General features: G+C 41.0%; 1 protein-coding gene across 1 annotated transcript in view; it reads left to right on the forward strand.

Moving 5' to 3' along the window:
* eppk1 (epiplakin 1) overlaps positions 1-19778 on the forward strand; it is a 108439-nt gene that overhangs the window by 44495 nt on the left and 44166 nt on the right. The window contains exons 6-33 of the mRNA XM_079485054.1: positions 4244-4333; positions 6653-6730; positions 6867-6959; positions 8336-8502; positions 10454-10569; positions 10711-10817; positions 10957-11076; positions 11645-11740; positions 11868-11995; positions 12660-12753; positions 12836-12990; positions 13196-13547; positions 13744-13821; positions 14020-14181; positions 14392-14496; positions 14673-14768; positions 14855-14980; positions 15078-15230; positions 15380-15534; positions 15749-15875; positions 16150-16333; positions 17091-17248; positions 17748-17926; positions 18050-18188; positions 18275-18631; positions 18741-18824; positions 18914-19018; positions 19615-19713. Coding sequence (XP_079341180.1) covers positions 4244-4333; positions 6653-6730; positions 6867-6959; positions 8336-8502; positions 10454-10569; positions 10711-10817; positions 10957-11076; positions 11645-11740; positions 11868-11995; positions 12660-12753; positions 12836-12990; positions 13196-13547; positions 13744-13821; positions 14020-14181; positions 14392-14496; positions 14673-14768; positions 14855-14980; positions 15078-15230; positions 15380-15534; positions 15749-15875; positions 16150-16333; positions 17091-17248; positions 17748-17926; positions 18050-18188; positions 18275-18631; positions 18741-18824; positions 18914-19018; positions 19615-19713 — 3903 coding nt within the window. The remainder of the gene's footprint in view (positions 1-4243; positions 4334-6652; positions 6731-6866; positions 6960-8335; positions 8503-10453; positions 10570-10710; positions 10818-10956; positions 11077-11644; positions 11741-11867; positions 11996-12659; positions 12754-12835; positions 12991-13195; positions 13548-13743; positions 13822-14019; positions 14182-14391; positions 14497-14672; positions 14769-14854; positions 14981-15077; positions 15231-15379; positions 15535-15748; positions 15876-16149; positions 16334-17090; positions 17249-17747; positions 17927-18049; positions 18189-18274; positions 18632-18740; positions 18825-18913; positions 19019-19614; positions 19714-19778) is intronic.

Consider the following 19778-nt stretch of genomic DNA (forward strand, 5'->3'; position numbering starts at 1 on the left):
GTGTCCTAGGTCTTCCCCGGGGTCTCCTCCCGGTCGGACGGGCCCGGAACACCTTCCGAGGAAGGCGTCCAGTAGGCATCCGTAACAGATGCCCAAGCCACCTCAGCTGACCCCTCTCGATGTGGAGGAGCAGCGGCTCTACTCCGAGCTCCTCGCGGGTGACCGAGCTTCTCACCCTATCTCTAAGGGATCGCCCAGCCACCCTGCGGAGGAAGCTCATTTCAGCCGCCTGTATCCGGGATCTTGTCCTTTCGGTCATGACCCAAAGCTCATGACCATAGGTGAGAGTAGGAACGTAGATTGACCGGTAAATTGAGAGCTTCGCCTTGCGGCTCAGCTCTTTCTTCACCACGACGGACCGGTACATCGACCGCATTACTGCAGAAGCTGCACCGATCCGTCTGTCAATCTCCCGTTCCCTCCTCCCCTCACTCGTGAACAAGACCCCGAGATACTTAAACTCCTCCACTTGAGGAAGGAACTCTCCACCAACCTGAAGTGGGCAAGCCACCCTTTTCCGACTGAGGACCATGGCCTCGGATTTGGAGGTACTGATTTTCATTCCAGCCGCTTCACACTCTGCTGTAAACCGTCCCAGTGCATGCTGAAGGTCCTGGTTTGAAGGGGCCAACACGACGACATCATCCGCAAATAGCAGAGACGAGATCGTGTGGTCCCCAAACCTGACACCCTCCGGCCCTTGGCTGCGCCTAGAAATTCTGTCCATAAAAATTACGAACAGAACCGGTGACAAAGGGCAGCCCTGCCGGAGTCCGACATGCACTGGGAACAGGTCCGACTTACTGCCGGCAATGCGAACCAAGCTCCTGCTTCGGTCGTACAGGGACCTGACAGCCCTTAGCAAAGGACCACAGACCCCATACTCCCGAAGCACCCTCCACAGGATGCCGCGAGGGACACAGTCGAATGCTTTCTCCAAATCCACAAAACACATGTGGATTGGTTGAGCAAACTCCCATGCACCCTCCAGCACCCTGTAGAGGGTGTAGAGCTGGTCCAGCGTTCCACGGCCTGGACGAAAACCACACTGTTCCTCCTGAATCCGAGGTTCTACTATCGGCCGTATTCTCCTCTCCAGTACCCTGGCATAGACTTTCCCGGGAAGGCTGAGAAGTGTGATCCCCCTGTAGTTGGAACACACCCTCCGGTCCCCCTTCTTAAAAAGAGGGACCACCACCCCGGTCTGCCATCCCAGAGGCACTGTCCCCGACCGCCACGCGATGCTGCAGAGGCGTGTCAGCCAAGACAGCCCCACAACATCCAGAGACTTGAGGTACTCAGGGCGAATCTCATCCACCCCCGGTGCCCTGCCACTGAGGAGTTTCTTGACTACCTCAGTGACTTCGGCTTGGGTGATGGACGAGTCCACCTCTGAGCCCTCAGCCTCTGCTTCCTCAATGGAGGACGTGACGGTGGGATTGAGGAGATCCTCGAAGTACTCCTTCCACCGACCGACGACATCCCCAGTTGAGGTCAACAGCCTCCCACCTCCACTGTAAACAGCGTTGGTAGGGCACTGTTTCCCTCTCCTGAGGCGCCGGACGGTTTGCCAGAATCTCTTCGAGGCCAGTCGATAGTCCTTCTCCATGGCCTCACCAAACTCCTCCCAGGCCCGAGTTTTTGCCTCCACAACCACCCGGGCAGCAGTCCGCTTGGCCTGCCGGTACCTGTCAGCTGCCTCAGGAGTCCCACAAGCCAACCAGGCCCGATAAGACTCCTTCTTCAGCTTGACGGTTTCCCTTACTTCCGGTGTCCACCACCGGGTTCGGGGATTCCCGCCTCGACAGGCACCGGAGACCTTACGGCCACAGCTCCGAGTGGCCGCTTCGACAATGGAGGCGGAGAACATGGTCCACTCGGACTCAATGTCTCCAGCCTCCCTCGGGATCTGGTTGAAGCTCTGCCGGAGGTGGGAGTTAAAGATCTCTCTGACAGGAGACTCGGCAAGGCGTTCCCAGCAGACCCTTACGGTACGTTTGGGTCTGCCGAGTCTGTCCAGCTTCCTCTCCTGCCATCGGATCCAACTCACCACCAGGTGGTGATCAGTTGACAGCTCCGCCCCTCTCTTAACCCGAGTGTCCAAAACATATGGTCGCAGGTCAGATGAAACGACCACAAAGTCGATCATCGACCTGCGGCCTAGGGTGTCCTGGTGCCACGTGCACTGATGGACACCCTTATGCTTGAACATGGTCTGTGCTAGTCACAGTTTGTCTATAACGAACACATACAACTCATAAAACTAAAATAATAGTTCATTTTCATATAATGACCATGTAACACTGAACTGAGGCAAATACCTCAAGGGCATTTTGTTAAGATGATTGGTGCTTAAACTTCAAACAACAGTAATGACAGGTGCTTGACTGGAAACTCTTAGTGAGTGTTAAAACGACACAGAACTTTGTCATTTGTCTGTCATTAAACCCCAAATACTCTTGTTCGGTGCATGAAACGTGTGGAAGTGATACAAGTGTGTTAAAAGAGACGGCAAGAGACAAAGTGGACGGAAGACTGTACGTTAGTTCTTTGAGATGCTCAGCCTTGTCAAGTTTCCATTTATTGTGTGACCTTTATGTAGAAACATATGGCAAATGTGTGTAATCGCTACTGCAGTCCAGATCATGATGGTTGAATAATCATCCCATACACACCCAGGTCACTGCACTACTGAAAGATGCTGTTTGTTTATTTATGAGTGTGTGTCTGAGCATGAGTCATCAACATCTGGTCTCATTTTATATCTCCTGAAGAAACGGATCGTTTTCTTGGTACCGCTTGTATTTCCCGTCTGCCCTACAGGCGCCTGCAGGACTGCATTGCTTCCATAAGCAGCTCTGCCAACTTCCAATATCTACAAAATTATAAAATATATTAAGATACGAAAATATATTTAGATCTATAAAGATAGGAAAGAAACAATGGATGTGAAAAACAAGTGTGGTATGCCGATATTACAGAGCAACAAAATAAAGACTGTACTTGCATACCTAAGAAAGGGCTTGCCTTTTCAAGATTCATAGCTGTATATAAATATATATATGAATCATATATTATTTATAGCAATGTATGTTAGTTTTTAAATAGTCACCGACTTGTTGGGTTCTTCAAAAGACTACTGTGAATTGTTAGTCTGTTGTAAGGAAATCCCTCTCATCTGGATGCAGTGGTTTGGGATGGAAACCTGGACGCCACCAGCGTTTTCTGTCTCTCCACTAAATTGAAGCCCAGAGAGTTTGAAACAAGATGCCTAATGGTGGTTTCTTGATGTGTTGGTGATGGTTTATTGCTATTTCAGACTTCGTGCTGGCTTGTGTTACTATGAATTACAACCAAAAGACAGTTTATGGAATATGGAAGGTATGCCACATGGGCGCTGTGCCCCGTCACATTTGATTATATGTATTTACAAAGAAAAAAACTTGTGGCTGGTAGATTAAGATTTTTTTCAATGTAGGATACATAAACAGAATTGATAAACAGAAAATAAGCTTTTTAGTCTTTTCTATAAAAAGATTAATTTGTTCAACAAAATAAACCTGTATACATACAGTAATCACACATTCACACCACAAAAAAAACCTTTCTGTCTGTGTCTTGTCTTTTCTGTCATACAGTTGTCATTGTATTTCTCATCTGTCACTTCTCTTTTTACTCCTCCATGTCTCATCCTTTTCTTCATTCTTCCCTGTCAGCACTGGAAGGCAGAGGTAGGTGGTGTCTGTGATCCCACCTTTGCAGAGTGATTTCTATTATTACCTGCATGGGTTTCACAAGCACCCAGTTTGCTTACATAAGAGCCAACACGTCCCTCACCTGCCTTCCACGCATGAGGTGCAACACCTTATCCCGCTTCCCTTTCTTTTTTTCTTTTAATGCTCACTGTGTGTTCCCTGTTTCAGCAGTTTCGCTGCAGATATATTAGCTTTTTTGAATGTGAAATACATTTAGAAACATCATCCACTTCCAGCAAACTTTACGTAAACGCATCAGCTATTTTTGTATACATCGTTTAATGAGTCATTTGTAAAAAGCCCTCAGTAAGAATATTTTTCTGTGAGAAAGGTCTCTCCAGATGACCTTTGCCCACAGAGAATTGAAACATCTTATAGGGATAGTTCACCCACACACGTTTTCTCATCAACAAACGTTTCTCTCATCATTAACTTCTTTTTGTTTATATTTATCATTCATAATAATCGTATTCTCATTTCTTCATCAGGCCCAGCGACACATCACCGACCTATACGAAGATCTCAGAGATGGACACAGCCTCATCTCCCTGCTGGAAGTGTTGTCTGGAGAGACACTGGTAAGAGTCTCCAGAGAGATCTGGGCCAGAATTTCCATCCACAAACCCGTTCAAAACCTAGTACCACACCCTCCCAACACCAGTCTTATATTCTGCTTTTGCAAGGCTAAATCGTTCTCCTCCTGGATCTGCTTTCTTAACATAAGTCCCTCCTCTTCCTGTGTCTTCTTGCTTTATATATCGTATAGTTTTGTGCGTTAAACTGACCATTTTAATCTGCATCTGATTGGATATTTGGATTTTGTAGTGACGTGTAAATACCTCTGAATTTGTGTTACGTAGATTTGCATGCAATGGTTATGTTGACTCATGCACTGCAAAATATCATTGTCTCAATTTGTGTTTTCGTCTTGTTTAAAAAAAAATCTTAAAATGTATTTTTAAAAAAGCATATATGTGTGTGTGTGTATTTAAAAAAAAGAATTGGTCAGTGTCAGTCATAAATATATTTATTTTAATATCAAATTATATTAATTTTTGTTACTGGATTAAACAATATATAATTTTTGCTAAAAGTGAATTTTGTTCATGTTTAGGAGTGCACTAGATGGCCTCGAAGCTAACAAATACGGACAAAAACAAGACTATAAATAAATAATACGAATTAAAAAACGGGTTGTGCAACGATTAATCGCATCCAGAATAAAAGTTTGTTTTTTCATAATATGTCTACTCTGCATATTTATTTTGTTTTTATAAAACAAAATACATATTTAAGAAACATTTAAATGATATATAAATCTAAATACTTCCTAAATTAATATTTTTGTATGTGTATGTATATGAATACAAAACTAATATGCACAGTAAAAAGATATATTATGTAAACACACATTTTTATTCTGGATTCGATGAATCGTGATTAATCATTGCACAACCCTTGATTTCTTTTGGAAAACAAGATTAAGAAAGTGATTTTTTGCAGCGTGTCATTGAGGTCTGTATGAGCAGTGGAGCAAACCACACATACAGAGGTCTACCTGTAGGATTCCGAATGTCCCGTCACATCCCCCCATCCCGATGAGCATTTCTACTGTGATTGTGTCTGTTTTGCATTGCGTCTCACTCTTTTAACACATTAACAATCTCACATTTTCTGCCTCAGTTTCAACTCTGCACCGGTTTGATCCCCCTTGACCATTCCTTTTTCAACTTCCTGTTTGCTCACCTCTGCCCTGACCTTGACCCCTTTGCCTTTGCCTCCTCTCTTGCGATGCTCTTGCTGTGGTAGCCGAGGGAGCGCGACAGTGTCAGGAACTCGCGGTTGGTGAGTTGGGTCTGAAAACGTTCGGCTCGCCGCCTAGGGCGGGGGGTTGCGGCATGTGTCAATGCCAGGGGACCTGTGTCGTGCATGATGTCACTTCCTTTGTCATGTTGCTTGTGGACAGTGCTGAAATCCCCCACCCATCCACCCCCATTGTTCGAGATTAAGTACATATGAGAAATAATACGATAAATATTTCTAGGTACTTGTCTGCATAGGTAAAAAGGTGTTTGGAATGTGTTTAAGAATTGTACTGTATGTACTGTAGTTTAGTTTTTCCCATTTGTTTGTGTTGCGCATTTTTTCATGTTTGCAAACATGGGATCTTTGTATCATCTACATTGAAAACCCAAGTGACATCATGCACTGCAAGCCAATAAGATCCTGGATCAGGACAGCTTTAGGTTTTTATTGGCTAAATGTTTTGATGACTGATTGACAGATGTCATTGCATGTTCTTATTGTATGCTGGTGCATTTTGTCCACATTATGGTCCAGTTGGCGTCTATGTAGAAGATAAGATTAGAAGCTGGATAATAAGTCTGGTCCTTGGCATTTAGTATAATGAAAACAAAGGTTATTTTCCAATATAATGCTAATAAATTACAACGTAGTGTACAGTAGCTATATATCAGGTATTGTGTTTCTTTTATTAAAGGGATAGTTCACCTAAAAAATAATTTCTTTAGTTACTCATCCATTTTGTTCTGCAGAATACAAAAGAAGATACGATGAAGAATTTTGGTAACATCAGTGGCCCCCATTGACTTCCATTGTATGGACACAAAAGCACAGAGACATTTCTCAAAAAACTCTTTTGTGTTCCACGGATCATATACAGGTTTTGAACAATATAAGGGTTAATAAATGATGATAACATTTTTATTCTTGGGTGACCATCCGTTTAAACATCTATACAGTATGTGCAAGATGTAACAAAGAAAACATTTAGCACAAAAAATGAATTTAGCACAAAGAAAATCATCATTCCCAAAGTGTTGCATTTTATTCTTTGATAACTTATCCTTGTGATGATCTTTTCCCTTTATTTCCAGCCCAGAGAGAAGGGCCGCATGCGCTTTCACAAACTACAGAATGTACAGATCGCGCTGGATTTCCTCAAACACAGACAGGTACAGTAGACCGAGCCGCCAAACTTATTTTGTTATATAGCAGGGGGGTCCTTATTCCACCCTGCTGGCTATCAAGTAGTCTTTGGCCTATAAAAGTGGCATTTCCTTAAAAGATTCAAACCTCATTGCATTGCAGGTGAAACTGGTGAACATCAGAAACGACGATATTGCAGATGGAAATCCTAAACTTACCCTCGGGCTGATATGGACCATCATTCTTCACTTCCAGGTTTGTTCTTCTATTTGCTCTTTACACGCTCGCATTGGTTTTGCTTCACGTGCAGAGATTTTCATATCCTTTTTTTGTTTCTACGTTGTGTACTGGTATTGCTTTTACAACACAGGTGTTTGTTCAGACTCGTGGCCGGGTTTAATGCATCATCTGGCATCACTGATAAAGGAGATCCATTTTCATTTATTTACCACATACAAAACCACTTTTGCAAGGATTACAGTTTGTACAAAAACATTAATTTCAAACCTCAAGGGGTGGATCAGGCCACCCACAAAACACCCGCATAGCTGTGAAGTGTTCATTGTTTTTTACGCCTGGCCCTTGGGTTAAATTATGCATGAATTTGATTCACATTCACAGAAAGAATGTTAAACAAAGCAATGAAGAGAATCAACAAGAACTTGCTAGTGCAGAGGTACAAAGGAATTGTGGTCTCAGTATGGTGAGGCTGGTGTTCCTCGTTTTTCATGCCAACGTGTTTTTTTTTTCAAAAACTGAAATAGCCTCAATTCGGTTGGCACCATGTGCATTTCAGTTGGTGACTCACATCTTCCTCCGAGGAAGAGGAAGTGGCTACACTGGCATGATGCTGGGGTGACTCATGAGACCAGTCACGCTTTTTGGTTGTGTTAATGTGCTGAAAACGGGCATTACAGACTTAATTATTTAGAACTGGTGATTTCAGTGAAGCTCAGCTAAAATAGCAGGATACTGCAGGCTATTGGACTTTTATTAGTAGAATATGTGCAACCTTAAATATATTTGCAAACTTGTAATTTTTTTTTAACCTTGTAAAATAAGACGCTTTTTTTACTACACAACTACTGTATGTTATCTATATTGTCTGAATATTAATAAAAGGTTTTGTAATAGGCGGAAACCTGATTTTAGCCGTTGGGTGGTTACTACCCAAAGGGAACTCTCGCCGATGAGTCACCAGGAGAACATACGCATGCAAAACAGCAGACTAAAACTTTAACAAGTCTTTTATTGTAATCTTATGATCAGTGCTAACCACAATGTTTGGCCCTCGTATCTAAGCAACATAGAGGGTATTTTAGGTAGACTTTTTTTGTCCCGCCTAAATTATGAAATGTCATGTCACATTCTCAGAAAGGTGAAGATGGTTTCCTTTTTGGACGTTTCAAACCTTATAAGGACATTTTTGTACGCTTTTTCTTATGTTTGCGTTTATTTGGCAGATGCTTTTATGCAAAGTGACTGGATCTATGTTCTCCAGGACTCCTATAATCATTACATTAGTTATTCTTGTCACTATAAGCATAGTTAAACTATGGTTACTATGCAGTATATAGTACATTTTTGTCATGTTTAGTTCTCTAATTCACTGTCTTTCTTGACTCCTCCAGATCTCTGATGTCCAGGTCAGCGGTCAGTCTGACGATATGACTGCCAAGGAGAAGCTGTTGTTGTGGTCTCAACGCATGGTGGAGGGTTACCAAGGCCTCCGCTGTGATAACTTCACCACCAGCTGGAGAGATGGCAGACTCTTCAATGCCATCATCCATAAACACAGGTACAATTCATGTTATTGGAGCCACGGCTTTGCAGTTGCCCATTTGGGACATGCTGATTTTAGTGTGAAAAAAAACTCCCAAACGTAGATGAAAAAGTGTTTGTCAGCTTAAAGATTGTCTTATTGAAAGCAGCACCTGAGGAATGAGAAATACGTGGCACGAATGTTTCAGCAGACAAGTTTATTTATGAGTTCTTGTCCAAACCTGTTTTCATTTCTGAGTTGTCAATCACAGACCCCATCGGTCCTTGTTGGGTCTATAAATCAATCACCAACTTCTGGTTTTTACTAAGCAATAAGTATTAGACCAGAAACAAGACCCATCATGCCGTAACTGACCCGTTAACACCTTCACATTTGCATACTTTGCCATCAAACAAGTGGACAACAAAAGAAACAAAATCTCAGTCATGCAGTCTTTGTATGGGAGCTCGATTACACTGTCATTTACTTCAATTCATGTGGGATTTCTCAGGATTAAGTTCAAGGACTCTCAAATTCCCACTTCTGAAAAAAATTGGTAACAGGAATCCCGAAATGTGGGCGTAGCAGGTTCAGTTTTGAAAGGATAACCAGAGGGCGTGCTTTTATCTCTGTGTCTAGCTGGATAACTCAGGTGTACCTGACTCTCACAGGCACCAAATACTTTTTGTGCAAATGCGGAGCACTCCGCCTTTGCTTCTCTCTTCCACATTTCTACCGATTAATCAGTACATTGATATGCTGTGGAGTGCAGGGGAGTTACTTTCAGCCCTTGATAAGAAGATGGAGGGTGTTTTTCTCTGAAGACCAGAAGTGAATGATCTGGAAAGCTGTATTGAAAAATATCCACCTTCAACTAAACGGGAAATCAAACTTGCAAAACCGCGAGATGTTTAGTCTAAAGAAGAAGAAGAAGTTCAGCTTCAGAAAGAGTCGTAGCAGTCTTTCCAGCCATGGATCCATCAGCGATATGGAGGACCGGGTGGTCATGCTGTGTGAAGATGTGCCGTCAGAGGTCTCCTTTGATTCAGGCCAGGAATCCATCAGTCCTGGAGCATGCTCAAGCAGAGGATCCCAGAGTGAAGATCTCGAGCATGGCATGGAACAAAGGCTCACCTCTCTAAGTAAAGACGGGTTTTCTTACAGAAAAGTATTCGTCTCGGAGACTGAGGTTCCCTGGGGTCAGCCGTGCTACCTGCTCACCCAGAGAGTCATTCAACCGTAGGAATTCTCGCTGCATTTTGGTTCTTCTGTTATGGCAGAACAAATCTGCTTTGGTTTTTATATTATTGGATTGTTGCAGTTGTCACAAGATGTTGGCATCTCTCCGTCTATATTCTATATCTGCTTTACCGAGTATGCACCACTGTGTATTACTTGAAAGAGGGTTTTCTGAGTGTGCATGTAGTATTTTCCTAATTGTTTTTTGTTGTTGTCTTGCCTTTTTGGGTGTTGAGAATTAATTCACATAAGAATTTAGTATTTTACTCTTTGAAGAGAAATCCACCGTGTCTTCACTTGCCCATGCTCTGGCACATCACCTGGTTTGCATAGCCTCCAGGTTTGGCAAAGCAATGTGCAGTAAATTATACGAGCCGTAATGTGCAAGCATGCATGTCAGCTATGTGTTCAAATCAGATGTTTAAAAGTGTGGCTTTTCATTTTGGTGGAAAAGGTTTCTTTAAATACTGTTAAGTACAATGTTTAAACTGTAATAAATCAACAGTAGTCGCCTGTCAATAGGATCTGTGTTACAATATAGCAAGCATTCATTCGACATGTAAAAAGTAATTCACTGTGAAGTACAAAGTGAAGTCATTTTTTTATTAATTTTATACATGCACACTATACCGTATATGTTATTTTAATGACGTCCTTGTCACTTACAACCTGTACTGTAGTTTATTTCTGGCACTGAAACAATAATATGGTCTTTGCATAACTAGTTTCTTCTTGTTTTTAATGTTAGGCCAAATATGATCGACATGAATAAGGTGTACAGACAGACCAACCTGGAGAATCTGGAGCAGGCCTTCAGCATAGCAGAAAGAGACATGGGCGTCACTCGCTTGCTGGATCCTGAAGGTAAAGGAAGAAGATCCTTCACAACATTTTCTTTTATTCCCTTCCAGAATCGTAGCCTGTTTATCATATGTCTATTCCTGCTGAATGTATTTAAAGTTTATGTATTGCATCCAACGTACATTCTGATGGTTGCTCCTGCAGATGTGGACGTGCCACACCCAGATGAGAAGTCCATCATCACGTATGTCTCCTCTGTGTATGATGTTATGCCCAGAGTTCCTGATGTTCATGATGGAATCCAGGCCAATGTGAGAACACGTATAGAAACACTTATAAGTCTGCATATATAATACATTATATTTTAACATTATATGATCTTAATATGGATGCTGCAATAGTAGTTCAGAATATGTGAAATCATCAATATCATCTGTGTGATGGGTATAGGAGTTAGAGTTGCGCTGGCAGGAATATTACGAGCTGGTGACCATGTTACTCCAGTGGATCAGACATCACATCATCGTGTTTGAGGAGCGAAAATTCCCAACCAGCTACGAAGAGATTGAGGTTAGTTTTACAGTCTCCCATAACTATCCATAACCATTGTTATGCACGTTTGCTACCAAAATATAAAGTTCTTATTAAAAGTTTTTATAAGCTTTAAAGAATTAGTTCACCAATTCTTTTATTATTTAGTCACCCTGTTGTTATGTTAAAACTGTGATTTTCTTTCTTTCGCAAAACACAAAATAGAATATTCTGAAAAATGTTGGTAACCAAAAGCCGTTGGTCCCAATTGACTTCTATTTTTTGGACACATAACCAATTTCAATGTCAATAGGGACGACCGGTTTTGTGTTACGAATTAAAAAAATATCTTCTGCTTTCTGCAGAAAAAAAGTCATAGATGTTTGAAATGACAAAGGGCATGTAAAAATGACAGAATTTTCATTTTGAAGGTGAACTATCTCTTCCAAGGAGCATATGTTGGCATAATAAAAAACTTGAACTTAATTTATTTAAATATTGTGTACATAATGCGCACTATTATCCTGCAAAAAGTAAACAAAATGATATCAAATTAACCATACCCATTCATTATGAAATAGCCATTTAGCTTATTTTCTCCCTGTAGGTTCTTTGGCGTCAGTTTCTGAAATTCAAGGAGACTGAGTTGCCTGCAAAGGAGACCGACAAAAATCGCACCAAGCTTATTTACAAGTCCTTGGAGGTAAATTCAATTCACTTGAGCGGTAATGAAATTTTAATACAATATGGGTTTTACATGACATTCAGAGTTTCCTTAACATGCTTTACTAGGATTTGATTTGTTTGTACATGGGTTTGTTTGGCACCAGGGTCCTGTGCAGATGGGTCAGATAAAGGTTCCCCCCGGTTACCACCCCATTGATGTGGAGAAAGAGTGGGGTCGTCTGCACGTGGCCATTCTGGAACGAGAGAAACTTCTGCGATCTGAGTTTGAACGGTATGATGGTGCTTTCTTTCAAATTCTTATAGTTCAAGAGTGTAATTTCTAATAGGTTGCCATATAATTTCATTAAAATGTATTACGATCTTCTCTAATACCCCTTGTTCATTCATATCGGATTTGAATTTCATGCAGTTTTAATTTAGAGAATAAATTATACAATGCAAATAGACTATATTGAACAATGATAGTCTTTCACTGACTCAATCGGTGTTATATTTCATTTATTTGATATATAAACGTTACATGCTGTATATGTCTTTTTCATACATTCATATAAAAGATAATGGATTTGTTTTGGAAAATGTTTCACGTCATGGATTTGCTATTAGACTCAAAGCAAGAGCAAACAAGGCGTCACTTTTAGAAAGTTTTGTCATAAGACTGTCTGCTGCCCAGAGTCAGTGCTTCGTTTACAGCCGCTCAACTATAAACATCAAATTCAGAGCGTCTCTCTCCAAAAAAACTTTCTGGACTTGGTTTGAGAATTACTGGAATTATTAGTCATGGCTTTTCTCAATGACAGCCATGGATTGAAGTACCTGCTCCGTCAGACGAGGGTGTGAGTTGGTGCATCAACAAAAAAAAGCTCTTTTGTGTTTTAGCCGATTATGATTGAATCTATTCTGACATGTGCAATGGTTGTGTGTTATGTTTTCAGGCTGGAACGTTTGCAGAGAATAGTCAGTAAGGTGCAGATGGAGTCGGGTGTGTGTGAGGAACAGCTCAACCAGGTGGAAACACTGTTACAGACGGTGAGAAACATACACTTTGGATTATAGAAACTTGTCATACAAGACATGCATAGAATAACTTGTATTGTTCTTCACTTTGCAGGATGTACGTCTTCTGGCCGCAGGAAAACCCATCCAGCACGCCTCTGAGATCGAGGCGGATCTGAACAAGGCTGAAAACATGATCCGATACCTCTTTAATGATGTGCAATTGCTTAAAGACGGGCGCCATCTACAGGCAGAACAGATGTATAGAAGGTCAATACAATATTTGTACTGTAAATTTGTTCTGAGCCCGAACTAGTTAGATGTTAAGGAAAAGATCATGAGTTAGGGTTATCTTTTTGAGAAAATGATTGTGTGCATATATGTATTATTATTATATATGTATTATTCAAGCACAAGACACATTTGGCCACATGTAGAATAGTAACTTAATGCTCTCCTCTGTTTCATGTTTCAGGGTTTACCGCCTCCATGAGCGTCTGGTGAACCTGCGCAGCGAGTATAATCTGCGTCTGAAGTCAGGTGTGACGGTATCACAGGTGCCCATGACCCAAGTGCCCGTGACGCAGATCTCACACGTCCAAACGTTGCAGCAGTCTCCTCAACGCGTAAGACCCGAGCTAGATGAAGTCACCATCAAGTATATTCAGGACCTTCTTGCCTGGGTGGAGGAGAACCAGAGACGCATTGATGGGGCAGAATGGGGCGAAGATCTTCCCTCTGTGGAGTCTCATCTTGGCAGCCATCGCGGTCTCCATCAGTCAATAGAAGAGTTTAAATACAAAATCGACCGTGCACGGGCTGATGAGGTAGGTGACAGTGCAATAGGTCTTGATAAATGTTTTTTTTCCTTTAAATCAACTTATAATGCGAGTCGAGGTTTTGATGTTGGTCTTACTAAATGTAATGTTACCTTTCTGATACCTTTCAAGTTAAAGTTGCTTTCTGTGTCAGTGAATACATGTCTTGGACATTTGAACAAAACACAATTTTCTGTTTTCTCAGAATCAGTTGACTCCAGTCAGTAAACCAGCCTATCGAGAATGTTTGGGCAAACTGGACCTTCAGTACGGAAAGCTGCTGGTACGTTCTTGACTCACACATTTACTTTGCATTTAATTAAGCAGGTTTAAAGGGATAGTTCATCCAAAAAGGAATATTCTGTCATCATTTACTAATTTACTCAGTACTTCATACTGTCCCTAATTTCCCTTATACGTCACTTTTTTCCAAAGCATACAAAGCCTGTTTGAATAAATATTTTGTAATGATTTTTTTCAGAACTCCTCCAAGGCTCGTCTGCGCAGTCTGGATCAGCTGCACGCTTTTGTTGTGGCCGCAACCAAAGAACTGATGTGGCTGAACGAAAAAGAGGAGGAGGAAGTGAACTACGACTGGAGCGACCGAAACTCCAACATGACCACCAAGAAGGACAATTATTCAGTATGCACTTCTGATTTCTACCTGTAGTTAATAGTATACTTAGCAAACTAAGTTTGCAATGTAGAAAAAAGTTTTTAAAATCTGATGGCGCTGCAGTGTCGATCATGTCTGTAAGAAACCTTGATGCTGCTGCCACTAGATGGCGTGATCGTGAAATCTCTTCGCTTCGGGTTCAGTGTTTAATGTTCATGATCCCATGCTGTGCTTTAGGGTTTAATGCGAGATCTTGAACAGAGAGAAAAGAGGGTCAACAGCGTCCAGATGACGGGAGACAAACTTCTGAAAGAGGGGCATCCTGCCAGAAAGACTATTGAAGTAATATTTGTATATAATCATTTATATAATATTCATTCATATCTCTAATTTTTACCATAATTTAAGTTGTTGTAAATGAATAAAATATTATAAATGATATACGTTTCAGTAGTGTCTGTATGATATGATGTTTTATATCGATTATTCATGGCTGTTTGTAAACCGTTTTTCTTCAGGCTTTTACTGCAGCTCTTCAGACTCAATGGAGCTGGATTCTTCAGCTGTGCTGCTGTACCGAGATTCATCTTAAAGAAAACACAGCTTACTTCCAGGTACATCTATCAAAACCAGTAAACATGTTGAGTTTGTTATTCAAAACCTTATGTACCTTCTTTTAACATCTCCTCCAAATCTACAGTTCTTCTCGGATGTTAAAGATGCCCAGGAACGGATGAAGAAGATGGAGGACATGATGAAGAAGAAATATGTGTGTGACCGTTCAATCACAGTCACACGCCTGGAGGATTTGCTTCAGGATGCAATGGTGGGTACCGAGAAGAATTTTCATTGATCATCACAGAATGCATTTCAATACACAGCTTTGGAGCAAAGGTCATGTCTGTTCCCCGTCTGGTTTTCAGGAGGAGAAAGATCAGCTCAATGAGTTCAAGACTCACCTGGAGGGTCTCAACCGGAGAGCCAAGACCATTATCCAGCTGAAACCGAGAAACACTGCTCACCCCGTCAAGGGCAAATTACCCATTCAGGCTGTCTGTGACTTCAAACAAATGGAGGTAAAATAGAGACGTTCTGTCATGTGTTTGCTCTTGCACCTGGGTAATAAAATAAATTGACCATGTTCTTATTTGCCTGAAAAACGATAATATAAGTATAGTTTTGTTTGACATCTTTAGATTTTCATAATTATCATTCTTCATCCTAGATCACAGTGCACAAAGCAGACGAATGTTTCCTGACAAACAACTCGCAGCCGTACAAATGGAACGTGCGGAACTCCAGTGGAAACGAAGCCACAGTACCGTCCATCTGCTTCATAATCCCTCCCACCAACAAAGAGGCCGTCGACTTGAGCTCGAGGTGAATCTAGATAAGAGCGTTCAGTGATGGCCTTGTTTAGCCTGCATTCTTTTTATTGGCAGTACAATCAAATTCCACATACTCCTTTTATCTCTGTTTATGAGATCTGGAGGGCAGTTTGGCAAGGTTGATGTGGAAAGATGTTGCAATATAACCCAATCTGTTTGATCTCTTTGTTCTGCTGTTTTACCTTCATTTTGGTTTTGAACTTCAGTTTGGATGCGAGTCAGCAGAGGTTAATGGTCCTGTGGCAGAAGCTCCATGTGGATATGAAGAGTCTGCTGTCTTGGCAGTACCTCATGAGAGATATCCAGCTTATCAACTCCTGGAATTTTATCATGGTAACTTGCACACACCTCATATTTGGTATTAAGATACTTTCAAGATGTTTAGAAGAACAATTTAACAATTCATTTTGTTTTATTATTCATTACAAAGCACACACTGCTGAGCTGTTTTTTATCATATATAGTTTCACAAACCACTTAAAATCTTTTGGTTACCAGCCATGTTAAATGCAATTCCACACCTTCACGAATTTCACAATAGGATCGATGTACTGTTTGAGTGTTGTATGTACTAAAGGAATATACATATTTTCTTATTTCTGTGCAGTTTAAGACTTTGAGAGTCGAGGAATATCGTCTGTCTCTCAAGAACTTGGAGCAGCACTATCAAGCCTTCATGCGTGACAGTCAGGATTCTCAAATCTTCGGCGCCGATGACCGCCTGCAGGCCGAGAACAGTTACGGCAAAGCAACTCAACACTATGATAAGCTGCTGCGGTCTGTTGAGCAAGGTGGGTGTCAGGGCAGATTGTTTATTAAGATGCGTAGAAATCTGTCATCACTTTTACTTTTCAGCAAAGCACCCGTGTGTCGGATCACCTAAACAAATCTGCACACAAAGCCAACATGGTCCCTTGAACACACCCCTGTTGCACTGTGCAACATTTTACACATTCTTGAGAAAAGACATAGACTTTATGGCTTAAACGGCTTATACATCATACAAAATGTTTAATCTTTTTATTTACATTTCTGCTGCGCATTTGTTTTTATGATAGCACCAGGCTTTCCATCCACAGTTCCCATTATGACATTAAGACATATTTTTCAGAACGTGTCCTGAGCCCAAAAGACAAAGCTACGGGTAAACATAACAGTGTGAATTTGCAGATTAACCGACTGCGAATGACTTACAGTGCATGTGCATTGTGCTCAGATCAGTGTTGACTCTGCTGTGTTGTCAATATAACAGCGTTTGCTGATACTGTCCATTTTATACGTGTTTAATTTGTTTAAAATTTGTATAAAATATTTTTTTCATCACAGTAAAAGACAGCATGCATGAAACTGCCTCATCACTGTCGCCTGCTTTTCCTGTCCACGGTTTCGAATGCGGTTCACTCACATAAGTGTGTGTAAATAAATAGAATTTTGTAAAGCATTATTGCTTTTCAAAATGCGTCAAAACTGTGTTGCTATTTCATATAGTGGTGCCATATGTGTTTAGGTGGACAAGGGTCATCTGTCTTCTATGCTTGGTTTTAACAGGTGAACAGGATGAGTCGGTGTGCAAGAGTTACATTACCCAGATAAAAGACCTGAGGCTGAGACTGGAGGGGTGCGAGACCCGAACGGTCAGCCGACTCAGACAACTGGCGGACAAGGAACCCCTCAAAGCTTGTGCACAGAGGACCACAGAGCAGAAGGTGTGGACAAACGGCTTATTGTACTCTGTTGTACATGGCAAACTAGCTGAAGTCATTTTAGTTTTTACATAAATGCATTCTACTGTACGTACTGTAAATATTGTGATGTTAATGTAAACGGTTTGTGAAAATACCTGTATTACATTGATATCTTTAATATAGTTAGGCCAAGAACAAGATTGAAATGGATGCTTAGCAAGCCAATCTCCAGTATTTATTTGTGCAAAATAATAAAACATTGTGTCAGTAAAATTAATGATTTCAATATTCAAAAAAACATTAATTCTACAAATTTGAGTAATATATATTAAAATCTATAATGTACTGTGGTAAATGCTTATTACCTTTTTTGGCTATGACTACTTTGATGCAAAAAATCTGCTATATTATAACTATTAAGACTTAAGCTCTACCTCAGTCACCTCACACATTTTTATGTAAAACAAGTCTTTACAAACCTAGCTTATTAAACGTGTTTTTTTGTCTCTCTGTCCTAAAGAAAGTGCAGGCGGAGTTGGAAGGTCTAAAGAAAGACCTGGGCAAGATGGTGGAGAAAAGTGAAGAGGTGCTGGCAACATCTCAGCAGTCCAGTTCCGCTCCTGTTCTGCGCTCAGAGATTGACATCACTCAGAAAAAGATGGACCACGTCTACAGCCTTTCATCTGTGTACTTAGACAAGTCAGTGCCCGTGTCGTATTAGAATATATATTTAAAACGTGTTTTTTGAAATCAATTAAAACTGGAAAGAATTTTCTGTCCATATAAAATGATGCCAAACCTATTTATTTTTTGTCTGTGCAGGTTGAAGACAATAGACATGGTAATCCGCAGCAAACAAGGAGCTGAGGAGGTTCTTAACAAGTATGAGAATCAACTGAGAGATGTACACAAAGTTTCTGTTGATGAAAAGGAGGTTGAGGCTGATCAATCGCAGCTTCAGGTGCCCGTCTTAAAACATTGTTTGCAGTTACAAGAGCACAAAGCATGCATGACCTCACACACATCTAACACGTTTCTCCACCCCAGAAACTGCGCGCTGAAGCCGAGGGCAAGCAAGGCACATTTGACCGCCTGGAAGAAGAGCTTCAGAGGGCTACCGTGGTGAATAACCAGATGTCTCAGCTTCACAGTGAGCGTGATGTGGAGCTGGAGCACTACAGGCAGCTGGTGGGTAACCTGAGGGACCGCTGGCAGGCCGTGTTTGCTCAGATGGAGCTGAGACTGCGAGAGCTGGATCTTTTGAGGAAGCAGATGCAGGCTTATAGGCAGAGCTACGATTGGCTCATTCGCTGGATAGCCGATGCCAAGCAGAGGCAGGACAAGCTGCACGCTGTGCCCGTCGGTGACAGCAAAGACCTACGAGAGCAGCTGACACAGGAGAAGGTAATTGTGTGATATTTAATTTTCGTTACAGTGGCAACCCTAAAAAATGAGTCTTCGCTTTACTTAGCAGTGTTCCCTATATCACTTTAAACTAATTCGTACTGTGCAGAAACTGCTTGAGGAGATTGTGAAAAAACAGGACAAGGTGGATGAGTGTCATAAACATGCCAAAGCCTACATTGATGCTGTTAAGGTGTGTATGAATGTTGAAATGAATGTTGAAATTTTGCACAGAAATCCAAGTGATTTTTGAATATCATGTGACTGAATTTTCTCATCCAGGATTATGAGCTTCAACTGGTGACATATAAAGCTCTTGCGGACCCCATAGCTTCTCCTATGAAGAAACCCAAAATGGAGTCCTCATCTGATGACATCATTCAAGAGGTACCTCATCCACCAATTGTTCTTTTGCTAAAAAAATTATTTCAGAACGGTAAAACAAAAGGTTTGTTAAGAACAATTATTAATATTTTAGATTATTTAATGATATGGTGGATATAGGGGTGTGTAGCATTGTCTCTTTGTTCTTATGTGTCTTATGATATAAACATGCATATGCAAGATGAAAGAACCAATAATATATATTTTTTTCAGCAAAAAAGCTCCAAATATGAATTCTTTACTTTTACAAATGTATCGTTTTGCTTAACTTTGTGTGATTTTTTTTTAATCACCCGCAAGAGGTTAAACATGTTTAGAGAACTTCGGCATCTTCGGAGCACAAACCTAATAGGCATGCGTCAAAGTGCTCTCCTTTAAGAGGACATTTAATAAACCCACTTAAGTCATTTGTGAGCTTTTTGTACAGTATAACAATGTGTTTAACTGAGGAAAGGAAGTCAAATGTAAAATATCTGGGCTGAGAGAATTTTCATTTTGGGGTGATATCTTTTACATCTTTATAAATTGGGGTATTAGACACATTTTTGTACATTTCTTTACCTTGTTTTTACAATGAAAAATGTTGACCTGTCTTTCAGTACGTGACTTTGAGAACACGATACAGTGAGCTGCTGACTCTGTCAAGCCAGTACATTAAATTCATCATAGAGACACAGCGACGCCTAGAGGATGAAGAGGTAAGTGTCAAGACCTGAAATCTCCTAGTAAGTAATTTAGTACTAACTTTAATTCACTAACTAGC

The sequence above is a fragment of the Barbatula barbatula genome (genome assembly GCF_947034865.1).
Source record: "Barbatula barbatula genome assembly, chromosome: 21".
NCBI lineage: Eukaryota > Metazoa > Chordata > Actinopteri > Cypriniformes > Nemacheilidae > Barbatula > Barbatula barbatula.